General features: G+C 41.3%; 1 protein-coding gene across 5 annotated transcripts in view; it reads left to right on the top strand.

Moving 5' to 3' along the window:
- The window catches only part of rasal2 (RAS protein activator like 2), a 351,759-nt gene that overhangs the window by 12,008 nt on the left and 317,666 nt on the right, over positions 1 to 22,085 (top strand). The window contains exon 1 of one of the 5 annotated variants that reach the window (XM_033028395.1): positions 4,419 to 5,020. The exons of 1 other annotated variant lie outside the window; for it this stretch is intronic. In XM_033028395.1, the coding sequence (XP_032884286.1) occupies positions 4,888 to 5,020 (133 nt within the window). In that variant the 5' untranslated portion in view covers positions 4,419 to 4,887. Of the gene's footprint in view, positions 1 to 4,418; positions 5,021 to 22,085 lie in introns of those variants that run through there. 3 more of the 5 variants (XM_033028394.1, XM_033028398.1, XM_033028397.1) reach the window with 3 other exon arrangements.

Below are 22,085 nucleotides of genomic sequence, written 5' to 3' on the forward strand. Positions count from 1 at the left end.
TCTATTTTTTTTCTCAAGAAGTCTATCCCACTGGTTCTTGAGTCCACTCCTCCCTCTGATTTGCCAGTGGGCTTGAATGGTCACAATACAAAACAGAGTTGGTCTCAGCAAGGTAACAAGCTGGTCATCCCTGGATAAGAGGCTGACAAAAAGTGGTTACCGTGTGTGAGGTGTGGAAGCGGCATCCCATTTTACCATCTAACTTGGTTTCAGAGGTATTTGCAGGGTAATCCTTCAGGAAGATGCCCTACTGTTCACATTGACTCCACGGACAAGGGGTACAAGTCATACCTGGCACAACTGCTCACAGATGGTTGCAGCAGGCGTGCCAGCCATTCATGTCAAGAGCCCCTTTTGTTGCAGCAATGCTGCCATGTACATTTGGCCTTAATGTGCAGGGATTGTTGAGAAATTGGGATAAAATTGAACTATTGTGAACGGCTGGTCGATGGTCGCCATGGTCCGTGGGCTGAAGGACTTGTTTCCATGTTGTTTCTCTAAAAAAACATCAGCAATTGACTTATTCATCTGAACATATTGTAACTTGAAAATCTGAAAACTGTTGTTGCTGGAAATCTGAAATAAAAACCAGAAACTGCTGGAAACACTCAGGCAGTATTTCAATGGAAAGAAAAGCAGAGTTAAGGTTTCAGGTCAAAGATACTCTAACAGGACAGAGTAACAGAAAATAAATTGGTTTCAAATTACAGACAGGTTGTAGGAGGAATTTATTTGTAACCTGATGACCTGGACTATACCTCAATCAACCATTAAAATTCAACCAGTCCATATAAAGAATGGAAGGTACGCCAGAAATGGCTCCAATGAGTTGTCAACCTGATGAAGCAACACCACATAACGACATGAGAAAGTTACATGCAACAGACAGTTATGAAATGCCCTTATTGATGGTCTCAGTCTTGCCAAATCTAGTTGTGACTTTTGCTGGAATATTAATTAACCAATAGACTGAGTGGCCTCACAGAGCAACTCCCTCCACAACAATGGCAGAGCTTTGCACATGAGGTCTAAAGCATTAGCAATCATTTTTTAAATGATTGGATAATTCATCTGTCCTCCTCCTCTCACCAGCCAGATCAGTTCGCTCCAGATAACATCAAGAAATGGTCAGCAGCACTGGCTATGGCAGCTACGGACTCAAACATGTACTGAAGATGTGCTCCAAAACTGGCTCCACTTTCAGTTGAGAGGCCTCAGTAATGAGAAAGCACAGGCATCAACTTGACAATGTGAAAAATAGTTTATCTAAAGCCATCTCCAACATGTAGATAAATCCATTTTGACTAATTCCTCTGCTCTCCCAAAGGCAGAAAACTGATGACAGACGTGCCCATTAAAGGGAACTCACTGACCAATAACCTGCTCAAATTATTTACTTTAGGTTTCATCAGCTCCAAGTGGCATTACAGCTTCGACCCAAACATGAGCGGGTGAGTTTACACTTCATGCCCTTCATGTCAAACATACGTTTGAAGCCGGCATCGAAGATCCTTTGTGAACTATAGATCAATGGCCATCAGGAAGAAAACAAGAAGTTTTCAATATAGGAGTAAATAGGTTCTTCTGCAGTTGTATAGGGCTCTGGTGAGACCACATCTGGAGTATTGTGTACAGTTCTGGTCTCCTAATTTGAGGAAGGATATCCTTGTGATTGAGGCAGTGCAGCATAGGTTCACGAGATTGATCCCTGGTATGGCGGGACTGTCATATGAGGAAAGATTGAAAAGACTAGGCTTGTATTCACTGGAGTTTAGAAGGATGAAGGTGATCTTATAGAAACATATAAAATTATACAAGGACTGGACAAGCTAGATGCAGGGAAAATGTTCCCAATGAGTCCAGAACCAGGGGCCACAGTCTTAGAATAAAGTGGAGGTCATTTAAGACTGAAGTGAGTAAAAACATTTTCACCCAGAGAGTTGTGAATTTATGGAATTCCCTGCCACAGAGGACAGTGGAGGCCAAATCACTGGATGGATTTAAGAGAGAGTTAGATAGAGCTCTAGGGGCTAGTGGAGTCCAGGGATATGGGGAGAAGGCAGGCACGGGTTATTGATAAGGGACGATCAGCCATGATCACAATGAATGGCGGTGCTGGCACGAAGGGCCAAATGGCCTTCTCCTGCACCTGTTTTCTATGTTTCTAAAACTCTCCCCCACCAAAGCCTTGCCTAATACAAAAGAAAATGTATTTTGTTGCTGGGAGCTAGTCATCTCAGCCACACATCAGGTACATCAGTATTGTATCCGAGGCTCAGCCATCTTCAACAACTTTATTGATTAAATGTTCTTTATCACAAGAAATAGAGTTAGTCTATAATGATTATACAATAATTAATTATACTTTCAACCCCTCAGGTAATGAAACAGCTGAAGCCAACATGCAAACAACCATGCAATATTAAGAAATTGGCTGATTAATTAGCAAGTAGTGTTTATAGTAGACAGGAGCCACCTAACGATAATTTTCGAGGGAGTTTATTTGTCTCTTGTTGTCAATCAAGAGCATTATCATTGCAAAATTCCACATTGTGCATAATTATTGACCAGGAGCTTAATTGGGCCAAACAATTAAATCCTATGGCTGCAGGAACAGTTCACAGGAGGATTATCCTGCAACAAACAATTCAATTCTGTCCTCTATTGTCTATTGTCTACATTCAATTTCTAATTTTTTGGAAATCTTTCCAAAGGCACGAGTCAAGGGTATGTTTGGAATACTTGTTCGTATAGGTGTGGGTTCTAGCAAAACTTAGGAAGCTTGACAGCATCCGGAACAAAACAGCCTACTCTCTCCCTAAATTCTGCGATTAGAGGCAGGTGCCTATACTCAATTGATTTTCCAAGGTCTCCCAGAATTATTGATTCTGGCACATACATTACCCTCCCTGTATCTGTCACATATCCAACTATTACAAGAAGAGTCTGAGATATTGACTGTAAGGGAATCAGTTGTCATTGATCGAAGATTTTCTGGGGGACGTCCAAGTTAACGTGTTTATGCATGACTGCTGGAGGTTGGGAAGGAAGATCAATAATTGGGAAGTAACTCTAGACAGATAGTCGGTGACGAAGGGCCAATCTCACTTTGGTAGGGAGGAGCAGCTGAGAGCCAGAGAGTGCAGGGAGATTGTGGTGGGGGAGAGCATAGGGGTTGGCAAGTGAATGGGAAAGAAACGAAGAGGGATTGGCGAGTGAAAGGTAAGGTAGAAGTCAAAGGACGTGAGCTAGGTGAAGGACACAAGAAAGGAAGAGTTTTGTGATGGAAGAGAGTTGAATGTGACGGGGCAGCAGCGATAGTGGAGGAAGGGAAGCGGATCTGAAGGAAGAGGTAGCTGGAAGGGACGAGTAAAGCAGATGACGTTAAACGGGTTGGGATATGAAGGGGAAAGAGCTGTGAGAGGATGGTGAGTGAAGAGGACTGAACTGAGGAGGTAGTACAAAGGGAAGGAGCTAGACAAGGATGAAAAAAGGAAAGAACTGAAAGGGTGGGTATTAAAAGGGAAGAAAGTGCAGGGAGTGAAGATGACTCGGTCTCAAGATGGAGAAGGTGTGAAGGGGAGGAAACTGAGGAGGAGGGGATATTAGGGGAGGAAAGGAGATTGATGGAGGCAGTTAGGGAAAGGGACTGATAGAAGGAGGGGGTGTTGGGGGGTGAAGCAAGGGACTTTTGAAGAGATTGCAATTGGTTTATTATTGTCACGTGCAGTGAGAGACAGTGATGAAAAATGTTTTGCATGCTAACCAGGCAGATTATGCCCTATCTGAGTGCAGTCTGTGTGGATGTGCACATGCACGTGCCATATCTGTGCAGCAGAGCCTTTCAGACATCTAAGATTGCCTTATAACTGGACTAAGATATATATTTGGGCTCAAGGAGTCAGATTATGACTGGGATTTGTGGGTGGGGTCGATGTTCTGCGTGTGAATGTGTGATCTGTTGTTGGAGTTGACTGTGAATGTGGGATCAATGGTTGTGTGTGAATGTGGGATCTTTGGTTGGGGTCAAAGTTTCTGCTTGTGACTGTGGGATCTATGGTTGGGGCCAATAGCTCTGCGTGTGACAGTGGGATCCACGGCTGGACTTGATGTGTGTGTGGGGGTGGGGGGGTTGAAGTTGCAGTCAAGGGCTGTTGGTGAGAATGTGGGATTTGTGCTTGGAGTTGATGGATCTGTGGTTTGCTGTGAGTGTGGGGTGGGTGAAGGGTGCTCAGTTGACGTTGAAGGCTCTGGGTGTGATTGTGGGATGTGTGGTTGGGGTTGATGGCTCTGTGTGTTACTGGGATCTATGGTTGGGTGTGATTAGAGGATCAGTGGTAGGGGGTCATGGGCGCTTGTTGTAACGGGGATTGCTGTTGGGTGTTATCTTGTGCTCTGTACTTCCTGTGATTGTGGGCTCTGCGGTTGGGGTCGGCGGCTCTGGGTGTGATTGCGGGATCTGCGGTTAGCCGTTAGGTGTCGTCTTGGGGTCTGCGGTCGGGTGTTTGTTGGGATCTACGGTCGGGTGTTATCTTGTGATCTGCGGTAGAGGTCGATGACTCTGGGTGTGATTACAGGGCTGTGGCTCGGTGCGATGGATCTGACGGCGATTGCGGCGCCTGTTGCCATGGCTCGCTGCGTGCAGTAGCTCTGGCGCCGATGTCGGCAGCGGTTCGTGTCCTGCTCCTGCTCCGATCGGATTGATTTTTATTCCTGCTCGGTCTCTTACTTTTTCCTCCCTTCTGGTTTTTGTGGCGTTCTATTGAAAGCGGAGGGTTGGGAAGGGAAGGGCTGCTGAGACCCCGGGCGCTGGCGCTGGTGCTGGTGGTGGCCCGGAGGCTGTGTAGTGTGATCGGGCGAGCCGGCATCGGCGGGGTGGCAGCCGGCATGGAAGCGCAGGATGGAGCGGGGCGGCCGGAGCTGCTCCCAGCTCCAGGGATGGAGGAATCCGCGCTGGACCCGGTGGAACGGATCTTACTGGAGTCTGTCTGTCAGCAGCAGGGCTGGATCCGAGTGCACGGTAAGAGGGGGCAATGGGTGAGGAGGAAGGGGGTTGGGGGGGTAATGAAGGGACAGTGGATGGGGTGAGAATCAGGGCAGGATGGACGGGTGCGGTGGGCCAGGCATAGGTGTCGGAGGCTGGAGTGTTGTTAGTAGACGGGTCTGGGGTGGTGTTGGCGGTGGGAATTTATTGGGGGATTTGGAGCGAAAGGTCAGTATTTTGAGTTTAGAACGAAGGCCATTTATTTGGTGGGGCAGTGGGGAGAGACGTAGGCCGTTGACTTTTTGGCTGATAAACTCGTGTGATGGTGGGAACCGGACGGTGATGGGCGCCGTTCACCGAAGAGCGAGCTGGCAGAACTCGTACGAGACTGTGAATGATTGAGGAACGAGTTGGGGAAATACGGCGAAACAGAAGGGGAAACAACCACATGAAAGGGATAGAAAAACAAGAACAGGAAGTGACCAAACTAACTTTATAACCTTCTATTGAATTCACTGTATTCTGAAACTTGGGATATCTGTGCGCTAATAGTTTTTCTCCTGTCGTTGTCACTAAACCACACCTGGTCAAATTAGCACATCAAACACGTATTCTTAGCAATAGTATATTCGTGGGGTGAAGTTTTTTTAAACTGCAAGCCTTGCACTGCTTATCTAGTTTCACTGATGCAAACAGTTAAGTTTTTAACATACAGACTTGTACTGATATTGTTTCTCTAATGCAAATAGCGACAGTCTATTTATTGTTTGTTAACTTGTTTTGTAAATTAAAATGTTTTAAATTATTTCTGTTTGTTATTTGCAAAACAAATGAATACGTTTTGATTGCAAGAAACAACAATGTGTCTGAACAAAGTATACACAGTTCAATGTGTTTGCACAAGGTACTAATGAATTTAGGAAATATTGGTTAGCTTCAACTTTGCTTGCAATCAGGGACAAAGGGACTTTGCCTTTCTTTATTCCAATATGGCATTGTATTAATGTTGATTATAATGAAGAAATTGTGATTAAATGTGTGCAGTTGTTCAGCAATGATGGATCTGTCTTATGTTCAACTGTTCGTCGTCACTGTTTAAGCATTGTGCTTTATGTTCATGCATTGTTAACATGGCTAAAGCAGAAGATGATGTCAATGAATACCAGTCACAATGTGAAAAAAAGTATTCTGCCTTTTTGTTCATGAAGATTACGTTTGCAAGAGAGAAGAAAATCGGGTGTCTTAATGAAAGGTGAATTGTGAGGCAAGTGTCTTGGAACTGGAGAATTTCTCAGTTTTGGTTTTGTCAGTGCCAGAGAGTTACACAAATAAAATAGGGCACAAAAAGATGGGATATTTCTCTGGTGAAATTTTGGAATTTATAACTTAATCTGAGAAAAGCAAATGGTGTGGACTAGCTGTCATTTTGTGGCCTGCAAAATTGGAGGGGCTCTCCAGTATGTTCACTAAAAGTGTCATTAAGATGCTATACAGAGCCACATTATTCCATATTCAATTTCTGGTTGAATTGGTTGTGTTCAACCATGGTAATAGGTACACCAATTGAATATAGTGTCAGTAGATGAGGGAGAAGAAAATTGGTTTGCAAACCGGTTTTGAATTACATCGAGAGATTTGCTGGTAACTGTACATGCAAATTGGCGGGGTTCACAAAGAATAGCTTTGTGGGTCTTTGTATGTCTATAAACTATTAGAAACATAAACAAATAAGTGCAGGAGTAAGCCATTTGGCCCTTCGAGCCAGCACTGCAATTCAATATGTTCATGGCTGATCATCTAAAATCAGTACCCCATTCCTGCTTTTTCCCCATATTCCTTTAGCCCTGAGAGCTAAATCTAACTCTCTTGAAAACATCCAGTGAATTGGCCCCCACTGCCTTTTGTGGCAGAGAATTCCACAGATTCACAACTCTGGGTGAAGAAGTTTTTCCTCATCTCAGTCCTAAATGGCCTACCCTTTATTCTTAAACTGTGACCCCCCAGTTCTGGACTCTCCCAACATCGGGACCATTTTTCCTGGATCTAGCCTGTCCAATCCTTTAAGAATTTATTACAATGTGCTCTGGCACAACACAGGGGTGGTAGAGTTGGGAGAACTGCTGCCTCACAGTACCAGAGACCTGGGTTTTATCCTGACCTCGATACTGTCTTTGTGGAATTTACTTTCTCCCTTTGATTGTGTGGGTTTCCTTTGGATGTCCTGGTTTCCTCCCATGGTCCTGCTGGTTTGCAGATTAGTTGGCCTCTGTAAAATGCCCCTAAAGTGTAGTCAATAGATGGGAGACTGGGATAACATAGAACTAATGTGAATGAGCGACCAGTGGGCTGAAGGGCCCAGTTCCATGCTGTGTCTCTAAAGTAAAAAAAACATCTCTAAAGTAAAAACATTCCCTAAAGTAAGGGAATATAGTTTGTGCAGAGTTCCAGTATATCACTTTCCGATGAGGAACCACTCATTGAGAAAAGAATGAGGAAGGGTGAATTCGAGAAGAACATGGGTAAGGTGAGACTTGGCTGACCTTTTGAAATCCATCTGAGTTACACTAAGCCATGGATGCAGCGTGAGTTCATCTTCTGGCACCGTAATAAGTTTGAAGTCATGCTGACTCAACCCCAGCTGACTTAGATGACAATTTTTCAACATATGTACATCCTTTAGTTGCCTAGCCCATAAACAAAAGACTAAAGTGCCTTTTTTGAATTCTTTGTTATTGAAATTTTTCTTCTCACGAATGGGATCTGAGCCACTGAGAAAATAGTCAATAGCAGAGAGGAGTTTTAAGTAACCTCCACCCATCTGCTTGTCTGTGAAAAGCACAAATGAATGCTTGCTGGATAAATGCAGATTTATGATTAACTCTGCCGTGGCAAGGAGGCCAGTGTGAACCAGCCACGCTATTTTACACATACTCCTGCTGCTTAGCTTCAAGCTGCCTGATTAGTCACTTCAGTAATCATTAAAACCTCAGGGATTTACTTTGGATGTAGCATCATACCTATTTGTGTTGCATATTGAGATTGTCTTCTGCTTGCATGTGCCTAGCGATTGGTTTGCACTGGCTCGTGCAGTCCAATTCTGATCCTGGTGTTGCCCTTTCCGGGTGGTCTTTTATGAAGGGAACAGACTGTGACAGAATGTTTTTGTTCTATACTATTTGTGTATAATAAATGATCCTGAAATTGGGAATTGCCGAGTGACTATTGTAGCAGCACAGTTGGAGTGCCAGCTTGAGAAGTTGTATACAGTGTACCCCTTGAGATATGTATTCAAAGTGCCTTTCAGTTTGTGGGCAATGTTGGGAGTGAAATCGAATACAAATATTTGAGGTCAAGCACATTTTCTTCCTCTCCATCCCTGAATTGTTTTTTACCTAAGAGTGCTGCATTTAACCAAACTTAAGCTGTGTCAAAAGCAAGGAATAACTGAAGAGGCAAGCTATATTGCTGCATTGTACTTGTACTAAACATGGCATACCTGCCACCAAATTGTGTCCATCAGCAACTCATCGATTCCAGTCAAAACTTTTGGGTCTTTGAAATATACAGTGCCCATCATTTATTTATTTGCCTCTGTACTCCACAATTTGAGATTTGTAATAGAAAAAAAATCACACGTGATTAAAGTGCACATTGTCAGATTTTATTAAAGGGTATTTTTATACATTTTGGTTTCACCACATAGAAATTACAGCCGTGTTTATACATAGTCTCCCCCCCTCCATTTCAGGGCACCATAATGTTTGGGACACATGGCTTCACAGGTGTTTGTAATTGCTCAGGTATGTTTAAATGCCACCTTAATGCAGGTATAAGAGAGCTCTCAGCACCTAGTCTTTCCTCAAGTCTTTCCATCACCTTTGGAAACTTTTATTGCTGTGTATCAACAGGAGGACCAAAGTTGTGCCAATGAAAGTCAAAGAAGCCATTATGAGACTGAGAAACAAGAATAAAACTGTTAGAGACATCAGCCAAACCTTAGGCTTACCAAAATCAACTGTTTGGAACATCCTTAAGAAGAAAGAGAGCACTGGTGAGCTTACTAATCACAGAGGGACTGGCAGGCCAAGGAAGACCTCCACAGCTGATGACAGAAGAATCCTCTCTATAATAAAGAAAAATCCCCAAACACCTGTCTGACAGATCAGAAACACTCTTCAGGAGTCAGGTGTGGATTTGTCAATGACCACTGTCCGCGGACGACCTCATGAACTGAAATACAGAGGCTACACTGCAAGATGCAAACCACTGGTTAGCTGCAAAAATAGGATGGCCAGGTTACAGTTTGCCAAGAAGTACTTAAAAGAGCAACCACAGTTCTGGAAAAAGGTGTTGTGGACAGATGAGACGAAGATTAACTTGTATCAGAGTGATGGCAAGAGCAAAGTATGGAGGAGAGAAGGAACTGCCCAAGATCCAAAGCACACCACCTCATCTGTGAAACACAGTGATGGGGGTGTTATGGCCTGGGCATGTATTGTGGAGTATTGAAGCAAATAAATAAATTCTGAGTTTTTATCCTAAATATTATGGAGGGCACTGTAGTTGATGCTTGGAAATGAATATGCTAACAATAACTAGCCTAAGCATGAATCGCTCCTACATCATTGTTTAACAAACAGACAGGTACATGGATATGACAGGTTTGGAGGGATATGGACCAAGCACATGCAAGTGGGACAAGTGTAGCTGGGACATTGTTGGCCGGTGTGGGCAAGTTTCAAATGAATTGAATTGAAACTTGCCCCCACTGGCCAACAATGTCCTAGCTACACTTGTCCCACTTGCATGCGGGGCCAGGCCTGTTTCCATCTTTTCCAAACTATTCTATTGCATTAGCTGCTTCCAATGTGATCTTCCATACATTGGCATAATCAAGCATAGAGTAGGCAACTGTTTCGCCAAACATTTACGTTCTATCTGCCAAGGCCTGCTGGAACGCCCAGTTGCTAGCCATTTTAACTCCCCTTTCTAGTCCCATAATGACTTTTCTGTAAACCAGCATTCGCAGTTCCTTCCTACGCATGACTTTTCTATCCTTGACCTCTCCCACTGCCAGAGTGAGCCCGCATGCCCACAGCCCAATGGTATCAGCATTAAATTCTCCAATTTGAAGTAAATCCCTCCAACCTCCTCTTTCTTCCCTGTCAGCGTAATATACAGATAGCACTCAGAAAACAAGAATCTGCATGGGTCTTCTTCCGCAGGGCTTCCAGTTTCCAGCCCTGCGCCGTGGATGCTTCTGCTATGGGGCCGATTGGATAATGTTGCATATCATTTGTTGAATAGTGGAATAGATTTGTTGAATCTTGGAGGTTGGCGAGGAGTATATTGGAACAATTAAGTTTCAAGCTGATGAGTGAGCAAAAGAAATTCAGCAAAGAGGAGTTGAGATCAGGGTTATGCCAAAACAAATTGAAGTGGCAGAGATGGGCAATATTACCAAAGTGACCATCTCAATGATTACAAAGTTACCGGTAGCGAATTTGTTTGAATTCACTGGGATTTTTATTTTTGATGTCTGTTGAACCGCTGTCAACCGTTTGTCAAAGGAGAAAACAGCATTCACAACTTGACAGAGTTGAAATTCTTCACAAAGCTTTGTCATAATGGAATCATAAGTGTTGGGTGTCTGGAGCACTTGAAGTAGCTGCTGCGTTTGTGCGTGTGTTGTGGTCATAGAATCACTGCTTGCAGTTTGTCAATGACTGTATCAGGAAATGGTTTGGTGAGTTATGCATTCTCAGCTGTGTGACTCTCAGCTGAGACAGAGTCTTCAATGATACTTTTGTTCAGCTAGTTCAGTCATTGCTTTGGCATGGCTGGAATTAGCTTTAATATTGAAAGAAAATGAAGTGGAAATGTCCTGCACAATGAAACAAATCGGATCCTTTGATAATTTTGGGATAGGGATAAGATCCAAATGAGCAGAATTCACCATTAAATGGAGAAACTAATGGGCAGTCACTTCTTGGTGATTTACTGTCCATATTATTCCATTGTTACAAGAGAACTTATGCAATTGTGATATAAAAATGTTTCTCAAACCCTATCCATGAATACAAATGTGTAAACACCTAGAAACATTTAGAATTAACAACATTGTTGCTTGATATATTTAATTCCTGATTCTCAGTTCAATGTATAATTCAGCAAAAAATGGATGAAATTATGTTTGTATTCATTGAAATCTTTAGGAAATGTTTACTTGTATTTTTATGCACTCCTTTTAATCATACCATTTTTTAATTGTGAAGTCGTGAATATGTAAAAGTATAAAATAATTTTTATAAGGTGTAAAACAAGAATATGTTTTAACTTTTTTTATTTTGTTGGTATGCGTTCAGTTGAATGATATTGTGCACTCTCCTAAAGTCAAGAGTTAAGCTTATTCCTGGATTTTGATAGTTTTTCTTATTTGATAAGGTGCTATTTCAGTGATAATGTAGAATAAGAATGATTATTTAAATTAAAATGTCATCTTTACAAAGTCAGTACATTTTAAAACATACCTTGTATACGTTTATAGGTGGTATTTGAAAGACCATCAGAAATTTACTTCTGGAATGCTTTATAATTTCTTTGAATATTTTTGCATGCTGTTGATGCATTGTTATACTATGCATTCTGTTGGGATTTGAACAAGCAAGGAATTGTTAAGTTATGGTGTGAACACTTCATTCTGCCTATCCTTGCCTCTGCCTTCGGGTGCAGTAAGAGGATTTTTTTTTTGTGTCCAAGATGAAGATTATTTGAAGAACTCAGTCTTTGTACAATGTGCTTATCACTCATTGAGTCTTCACTCTCCATCTTTAGAAGTAGCGTTATATTGCACAGAAACAGACCCATTGGCCCAACTCATCTATGCCAACCTTGAATCACAAGCCTTCCTGTCTTGTGAATCGTTGTGAATCATTTCTGCACCCTTTCCTGCTTCGTGAGTTCATTCATATTGTTGGGGACCAGAACTGTACACAATATTCCCAGTGTGGTCTCAGCAATGATTTGTGCAGTTGCAACATGTTGTCCCAACTCCTGTACTCCTTACCCAGACTGATGAAGGCAGTATGATGTTGGATGATCATCCATGATCATATTGAATGGCGGTGCAGGCTCAAAGGGCCGAATGGCCTACTCCTGCACCTATTTTCTATGTTTCTATGTATGTGAAATGTCTACCTGTATCTCTATTTTCAGGAAACGATGTAGGTGTCTCTGTTTTACAACACTGTCCAGGACACAGTCCTACATCTGATTTCTGTGTGGATTATCAGGCTACTTATTATCTGAGAGGCATCAAAATGAACCAGATGTTCTTTTGTTAACCTGGCCAGACGTTAACCTCTAACTCGCCATTGAGAAATAATGAACTTGCCTCCCACCTGTGTTAATACTAAACTGTTAAAATTTAATTAAGTGGTGTAACTAATTACCTGGAAATAAATCACAGAAATTGTGTTACCATTTTGTGATTACCAACGAATGGAGACATTTGAAAACTGATATTGCATAAATAGAGAAAAATAAGAATCAAACCCTCAGACCTGATCCTTGAATTGTCACTGTTGTAAACTTGGCTCATTTCTATTGTCACTTCATGACAAGATGCTTGTCTACATTTTTCAACTCGGCAGTTTAAATTCTTCTTGTGCCAAATCCACTGATTGAATTTCTCAACCTTCACGGAGGTTTCATAATCTCGACAGCACCAATTTCAGAGGAAACTTTGGTGACGCTTCCCGAACCGTAGAGCCCCCTGAAGTTATAGGGATACTTCATATTTGGCCTGGTGGCATTTGAGAAATCCAATGCATTGCTGTATATCAGAGCAGATTCTTGCTTTCATCACTCACGCTATGATGTTGCTGTCTCTTCAAAACATTTTATGGATATTTGGACATAAATTAGTAAAATTGACACTGCTCAGTGTTGATAAATCTGTTTTATAACCCCCTTAGCTCCCCCTTTTGGAACAATATACAATCATTCTGCATGGGTTTAAAATGTAATCCTGACCCAGTTCCAAGGATGTTGATTTTTTTTTGCTACTGGAGATGAACCTGACAAGTGGTTGGATCCTGCCAGTTTTGTATCGGTGGCCTTGCTTTAAAACCATCCTTTCAGCATGGTTTGGCTTAATTTGCAATCCTGTTGAGATACTTTCATCACATTGTTTAATCATGTCAATATTGTGTCAAACTGCTGCCTTTAACACTGATATCGAAAATAGTCTGGCATGTTCGCGTGTTGAATAATTGTTGCCAGGAAACCGCAAGTCGCAAATATTTACTCCGGTGAATGATGTCAGTGTTGCGTTTTAATGACTACAGATGAGACTTGACTGAACTTGGTGCTCTCATTAACATTTTGTTCCTATCGTGAATGTCTTCATACCATTAGATATAGCAAGAAACTTTAATCTGAGCTTTAGTAAGTTGATGTATTTGTCAAATGATGGCGCATTTGTCTTGATTGGAATTCTTCTGTTTTGGAAAGGTTCTGTGTAGATTCCAGGTACTTATCTGGTATCACTGAGAGAATTGTTTTGGGCCCCGGCCAGTTTCAGATCCAGTTTGGGGGGGGTCTGTGAGCATTCAGGGATGGCTAAAGCATGAAGGATCGAGCATAAAAGGAGAGGCAGTTAATATGGAGAGAAAAAAATTCCACATCACATGTTTTCAAGCTATAGCACATCTATTTCTCAAGGCAGCTGCCTTCAGCAACAAGGCACTTGTGTGTAAGAAGTCTCATTTGTGTCATGCTGTGTTGCTGTAGTGAGGCATCACTTGACATTATTTCCACATACTTGGACATTTCTTCCATAGTCTTGCGAAATTGGCTTAAATCTTGGGGGGAAAAAAACAAAGATTTGTAAACATGATAGCTTTTAGCTATTTCTTTTGAAGTACCTAGAATTCTCAGGAGGTCAAATAACTTACTGGGAAAAATAAATCTGAAGATAACTCGTCATTTGTAAAACGTCTGAATTGATTTTCCTTATGTTTAGAAAGCAGTAAATTGGTGATGACTTGCGATCAGCAAATGCAAAAGAGAAATATAAATGTAAAGATTTCAAACTTTTTTAATTGGAAATTTTCAGTCTAAAATGTGACCTGATTAACTTTACTGTGAATTTTTAAGTACCACTTTTATATGTCACTGTTTACCGTGGTAAAGAATACTTAATTGCTCTTCTCTCCCTGCACCAAAAACGTCCTGTGCAATTTAGGTCATCATTTAGCTTCAAAGGCCAACTGTAATGTAATGAGAGTGAAATATACAAAATTAAGCATTAATCATATTTAAAGAGGTGAATAATTCAGACCTAAATAATTAGAGGCTTGTTTGCCAGACATTGTTTTGCAATGGAAATTTGTGATATTGTAAGAATTGTGATATATTTTACTTTGTTGTGGAGTGGGGGGAAGTAATTGGCATTTATATTTAAAAAAAGAGTTGTAGTATTGCTTTCAGACTTTGAGATCCTGTCTGATAAATCTTTGAAATGGTAACTGGGTTAGATGATGATGCTTGCCAGTTTGGGTTGTGTCCTCTGATCATAAAGTTTTGATCTACAACTTTAAAAGGTGGCTGATTTAGATTTCATTGGGTAGATTTGTGACTGATGTTGTCCTGTGCACTGTGGAGATTGCTTGACATTTTATTGGCAGAGAGTTGTCATCATTGAGAGGAATCTGCTCTGATTCATTGCTGCTTGCAATTTTAATAAATTATTTGGTTTCAATCATCTGATTGTGAAAATAGCTTGGGGAATGATTTTGGCTGTGGCAATTGTTTTTTATTGTGGGAAAATGCTTTTTATACGTGTCCAAAAACTCAAGGCTTGTGTTGATAAGCATAGTGCAACAAGCCGAGCAGGGGTTTATGGGTGACATTGAATTCATCATTCAGGTTCCATGAGGTAGCTTGAGACTATTGGGAAAACAAAGTTTTAGATTGCTTTTGAGACTGATGTCTTGTGGGACAGCTCATTTGTGTACACGAGGGTTTAAGCCAAACTGGCATGAGAATGGGCGTCAACATGCAGAGGAATATGGTAAAAAAGGAGTGAGCATGTTAGATAGCAGGAGACAAAAATATTGTGCTATATCATACTAAGCATACTACAAGGTACACAAAGAAAGATTTAGTTTGCTAATGTGTAATCACACAGAGTATAAATAAGACTGGTAATCAACAAGCACAAATAGCCCTGTAGGAATATGACATACTGCCAATAAAATAAATAAGGCATATATTTGTAGTAGAATGGACCATCCACGTGGACAACTTGAATTGGCAGATGATATCTATCTGCAAGATGGAAAATTATCTAGAGTGATAATTTCAATATGGATTTTGTTATGTGTGTTGTGATTTAAAAAAAAAATTTAATGTTAATGTCTTCATTGGGCTCTTAAACTGCAATTGACAACAAATTGCAAAGTATAATTTTGCACTAAAAAATGGAAATCTGAAGAACTGCTTGGTGTAACAATACTATATGTCATCATCCCATGGAGTGATGTCATTTTGTGGTGGTGTGGCTGAGGTGAGAATAGAGCAGAATTAGGAGATCCAGTTTCTGTTTTTCTTGTGTTGATAACTCTTGTACTGTAGAATGCTTTAAGTTAATGAACTTCCTGATACAATATCTCTGGCAGGATTCAAAGCAAATTGCTATCTCTCCATGTAACTTTAGAACAAATGACATCAATTGCCAGAACAAGTATTGGGAGCAGATGCATTTTTGTCCAAGCATTGGCAAAATCTGTATCTGACTTGGTCGCAGGTCATTTCAACTCATTTTGTCATTCTCACACTAACCTGTCTGCCCTTGAACTTCTCCACTGCCACTGCAGGGCCAAATGCAGAATAAACCTCAAATGCCACTTAGAACAGTGTATTTTCCAAATTCAGATAATCCACAGACCCTATGTTTCTATCCCAATGCTGGTCTATCAAGGTTCTCCTTCCCTTGTGTTCAAGTTTTCCCCCGCCGCCCCCCCCCCCCCCCCAACCATTATCTCAATTTGTCACACATATGGTTTCATCTCCCCATCCTTCATACACATATTCACCATTTTTTTCTTCTCCCTTCGTCTAGGTTTCTGATCATTTCCCCACCTACTTCCATCTATCTTTCATTCCGTACCTCACTCGGTTCCACATGCCATCTACCAGCTGCTGCCTCTTTCCCCCCCCCCCTCTCTGCTTTTTATATTGCCTGTCGTCCCCCTGCAGTCTTGTTCTGATGCAGAGTCTTTACCCAAAATGTCAACCATCTTCCTTCGCAGATGATTCCTGACCCGCTGAGTTCCTGAAGGAGTTTGCTTTTTGTTCCAGATTCAAACATCTGCAGTCTCTTTTATCTGCGTTGTATCCGAAAACACAGATGTTGTTTGATTTTGTTTGTTGGTACAGAAAACAAAGCAAATGAAGGAAATTGTTGGTGATGTAGTTTCTGAATCCAATTAGCATGATCCTTAAAATACTGAAAAAAACTATGCTGGTTGAAATTTTCATGATTTGAAGTGGAACACAATTGCAGTTTCTCACATGTATCCATGAGATTAACATCAATACCTTGAAAGATTATGACATATATATATATATAGTAACACTCCAATATTCAACAAACCTACTATTCAGAAATCCTAGGTACACAAAATTGCTGGAGGAACTCAGCGGGTGCAGCAGCATCTATGGAGCGAAGGAAATAGGCGACGTTTCGGGCCGAAACCCTTCTTGAAGAAGGGTTTCGGCCCGAAACGTCGCCTATTTCCTTCGCTCCATAGATGCTGCTGCACCCGCTGAGTTCCTCCAGCAATTTTGTGTACCTTCGATATTCCAGCATCTGCAGTTCCCTTTTGAACACTATTCAGAAATCCTAATGGTTGACCATTTAGCTCACCGGGTGCCCATTTCCCACAATCCCTTGAACTTTATTGGGTTTAATAGAAAATAAACTATTGAGTAATTCCTGGGGGGGGGGGGGAATCCACAAAAGGACTTCAATGTCAACGTTTTTGTGTCTAAAAATGCTGACTGAGTTTTGGTAATGAATGGGGAAGAATATAGTGCGATGCAGACACTTATCAGGTTCATAAAAGAAAATTCCACTTCCTGAATATGTGACTAGAATTGCTTTTGACTACTGAATAGTTGTGAATAAAGTCCTCTTGATTTCCCACTGCTACATACATGTGCAGATCTGAATGGATCAAGGAAGTTGCCTGGTACAGGCCTCTATGTTTCACTGATATGTGGGAAAATTCAATTGAAAGTGAATTCCTGGCTTAAAGAGGTGCTGCTCGTTTTTAAGGTGGAGATGGCTAGGTTCTTAATTAGTTTTGTTTATTGTCACATGTACCAAGGTACAGTGAAAAGCTTTTTGTTGAGTACAATCAATTCAGTTGAAAGACTTTACATGATTACAATCACGCCGTCCACACTGTCTAAATAGGGAATAATGTTTAGTGTAAGATAAAGTTTGATTAAAGATAGTCTGAGGGTCTCCAATGAGGTAATTGGTACGTCAGGATCGCTCTCAAGTTAGTGAAAGGACGGTTCAATGGTCAGCTCCCTGCTTTACTCACTCTATACCCATGACTGTGTAGCCGGACATAATGCGAACTCCATTATCAAGTTCGCCAACGACACCACTGTGGTTGGACGAGGGGATGAGTCAGAGTATAGAAGTGAGATCGACCGACTGACCAAAGGGTGCCAGCACAACAACCTGGCTCTCAACACCAGTAAGACCAAGGAACTGATTGTGGACTTTGGTAGGGGAAGGATGAGGACCCACAGTCCTGTTTATATCAATGGGACAATAGTGGAGAAGGTCAATAACTTCAAATTCGTGGGCGTGCATATTTCCAAAGACGTTTCCTGGACCCAGCACACCGATGCAATTATAAAGAAGGAACATCAGCGACTACTTCCTGAGAAGATTACGGAGATTCGGCATGTCGTAGAGGATTCTCCTAAACTTGTACAGGTGCACGGTAGAGAGAATTTTGACTGGTTGCATGGTGGCTTAATTCGGCAACTTGAGCGAAAAAGACCACAAAAAGTTGTGACCACTGCGCAGTCGTTCACTGGCTTTGACCTCCCCAACATCGAAGGGATCTATCGTAGTTGCTGCCTCAAAAAGGCAGCCGAAATCATCAAGGACCCACACCAACCTGGCCACACACTCATCTCACCATTGCATCAGGAAGAAGGTACAGGAGCCTGAAAACGATAACGTCCAGGTTCAGGAGCAGCTTGTTCCCTACAGCCAGCAGGCTATTAAACACAACAACGAATGAGCTCTGAATTGCAAAAGGCTTATTATTGTACTGTATTAGTTATTTATTGAACTTTTTTTTCTATTCCCCTGTTATATACTATGTTTACATATTCACATATGCTGTTGTGCTGCAGCAAGTAAGAATTTCATTGTCTCATCCGGGACATATGACAATAAAACGCTCTTGACCCTTGATAATAGATGGGAAGAAACTGTCCCTGAATCTGGGGATATGCATTTTCAAACTTCTGTACCTCTTGCCTGATGGGGGAGGGGAGTAGAGGAAGTGACTGGTTTGAGACTCATCTTTGATTATGCTCGTGGCCCTGCCGAGGCAGCTTGAAGTGAAGGTGGAGTCAATGGAAGGGAGATAGATACAAAGTGCTGGAGTAACACAGCGGGTCAGGCAGCATATCTGGAGAAAAAGAATGGGTGACGTTTCGGGTCAGACCAGCATGTTTGACTGAGAATGATTAGTTAGGGTGTCAAAGATTATGGGGAAAAGGTAGCAGAATGGAGTTGAGAGGGAAAAATAGATCAGCTATGATCGAATGACGGAGCATACTCGATAGGTTGAGTGGCATAATTCCGCTCCTATGTCTTATGATTTTATGTTGGCCATTGTTTATCTCACCTTTTCCTCCTGTACTGTCAAAGACTTGTTGTTTTATAGAGAATGTTTTGTTGAGTTTCTTGAACTTTAGTGAGTACATTGGGACTCGTTCCAAAGTTTTGCTTGTTTATAAATTACAGTGACTAAATAAATCAAAAACTAATTTGAATTCATGGGATTGCATGCATTTCTGGACTTGGTACTGATATTTTATGGACTGTGTTCAGTGAAACCAATAAATCAGTGGTTCTACTATTGTGAGTTGACCTTGTTCAGCTCCATTACTTCTCACTTGCTTTTTAAAGACAGGACTTGTGTGATGAATTCTGTGAGCCGCAACATTTTTCATTCCCACTTGGCGTGCAATGAATAGTGGAGGTGACAAATATTTCCATGATAATTTTAACTAATTATATTAAGCTTTTTGTCTGCTATGTCTTTAAGCTTTATGTCTGGCAGCAATCAGGGGAGAGACAATGACTTTGAAAACAGGGGAGAGACAATGACTTTGCCTTCCATCACAGTGAGGAGGAGATACACTGTGATGGATGTTTGTATAAATTGTGTTAATTGTGCGTCTTGGTTTTATTTTTCTTGTTGTATGACTGCAGTAACCAAATTTCGTTTGAACTTCTTTATTTGAGGTTCAAATGACAATAAACGGTATTGTATTGTATTTTGTTCTGCCACTTAATCAAGAGTCAAGAGAGAGTCAAGTGTGTTGAATTGTCATAGATATTGACAATGGAACAATTAAATTCTTAATTTCTGATGCCTGTAAATGCAATAACACATGGATAAATATATAATAATGGATATTGCAATTATTTAATAGCTGCAAACAAATTAGTGCAAAATGGAACTTTATGGTGCAACCAAAGACAAAGTCCATCTAAGGTCATAGTTGGTGGGGTTAGTGTTGTGAAGATAGTTCCTGGGAAGAGCCAGTTCTTCCACCCTGGTGATAAAGTTTTTCAGGTTCCTGTTCCTTCTTCCCGGTGGTAGGAGTGAAATTAGAGCGTGACAAGGATGATGTGGGTCTTTAATGATATTGACTGCTGTTCTTGAATGTTCGAGTTGCTAAACCAGGCTACAATGCAACCAGACTGTTGGTTTCTACGGTACACCTGCAGAGGTTCAATAGAGTATTCATTGACATGGTGAATCTTCTCAATTTTCTGAGGAAGTAGAGGAATTGATGAGATTTCTGCAATTACATTGATATGCTGGGCCGAGGACAGATCTTCAAAGGCGTGCATGCCCATGAGCTTAAAGCTGTTGACTCTGATAGTGCAGTTTTGAAACCCATTCCTCACCCTGAAAATGTGTAGGAAAGAACTGCAGATGCTGATTTAAATCAAAGGTAGACACAAAATGCTGGAGTAACTCAGCGGGACAGGCAGCATCTCTGGAGAGAAGGGTCTCGACCCGAAAACGTCACCCATTCCTTCTCTCCTGAGATGCTGCCTGTCCCGCTGAGTTACTCCCGCATTTTGTGTCTACCCTCACCCTGAAAATATTTGTTGAGGTATTCTATGCGCACCACAATGTGTGTGTGATGTAGCCCTGAAAGGTGAGAACTTCCCAATCTTAGTCATGAAGAAGTCTTGAGTGCCACCGTGGGCTTTGCAGCTTATGTTTGAAGTTTAAATAGTGCCACAGGTAACAACTCAAACTATTCTACCTTCTTGTGTCTGGCGTGCACAACTTAAAGTTGTAGGTCAACTTATTCTATTTGATCTTGTTTGTGCACGTCAGGTTGATTGCATTAGTCGAAACAGGGTGGACCACGTGAGGGTTGCAATCTCCCACCCCACTATTCTACCTGACAAAGCCTGAAATTGAAAGCATTTTATTCAAGAAATGCCATCAAAATTGAATACTTTCCGCTAATGGACCAAATGCTAGGATTTGGGACCCGGGAATAGCTTACAGGCGATAGTTTAGATGCAGTTATGACTATCAAGCTGCATGGTAGACTTCTTATTTCCTGGTACAGTACTGCAAAATGCTGTAACTGTTTATTTAAAAAAAAAGAGGAAATGATGCTTTACTGATGTTTTCAGAATCATAAGAACCAGCAACCTGTACTGAGAGTTTCTTCACAGATACAAGTCATAATAACTATCATGGACACCGCAGCTCCTTTTGGTTGGGTGTAAGATTGGTTACATTATTCAACTCAAAAGGCTTCCTGTGAAAGTCCTTGAGTCCTGAAGTATTGTTTCTTTTGTTATTGCCGTGGAAACATCAGAGCTGATTAGATGTTGGACATTCTAGTAGTCATGCCTCATGTTAAAACGTTGACAATGAGGCTGCTCTTGTGGTCCTCTAATTAGGCAATGAGATAGTGAAACTGGTGCCAATCTGGATCAAGAGATGTTGTCATAAGACCTCACACTTGGTCATTGATAAAGCAGTGTTGTTTGTGATAAAACCATGTTTTAAGCATTTCATTAGAAGGACTCTTTTGCAGTCGGTTTTATTTTTTCTCTTCCAATTGCTTCCTGGAAATTTATGTCAATTCCACTTCTGTGTTGACATTGGCAAGGAGGGTCTTTCTTTTTCTCTCATTGTAGGTATGTTACAAAACTTACCTTCAGCGGCGCTGCTGTTTTGTCACTGGCCGTGTGCGCGACTGGCGTCTTTGAGGGGGGAGGCAGGATTAAAATGCCATTTTCTCCTGCGTGTCCGAGATATATTTTCTCGGCTGCTACCTGATGCTGAATAATCGTTCCGACTGCCGTTCTCGGTATTAAAAAAAAAAACGAGGGACAATTTAGGCGCTGGAGTAAAATAAAAATCTACTTCTAAAGCCGTCAACGCCGACAACGGGACGGATCTCACGTACGGGACAAAACATAAGGGAAGTCGTGTATTTTACTTATAAACTTGCTTCTTAGGATTACTTTAATCAAAATGTCATCAGCGAAAATGTGATTATGTAAATATACGAACCGGCAGTGTTTTTCCTGCCGATATGGGGTTTAAATTCACCGCAAACCGCAACGTTCCAATCGATCGCGTTCCACTAAATCTCACTCGCAACGTGATTAAAATGGCCATTAATTTACGGGAATTAAACACTAAATTCCTTCCATTTGGCCTATGTGAATTCTTGTGTGAATGTTATTTGGACACTTAGGCTATTTAAAAATGTTAATCTATTCTTA

This window comes from Amblyraja radiata, chromosome 10 (assembly GCF_010909765.2).
Source record: "Amblyraja radiata isolate CabotCenter1 chromosome 10, sAmbRad1.1.pri, whole genome shotgun sequence".
NCBI classification, from domain to species: domain Eukaryota; kingdom Metazoa; phylum Chordata; class Chondrichthyes; order Rajiformes; family Rajidae; genus Amblyraja; species Amblyraja radiata.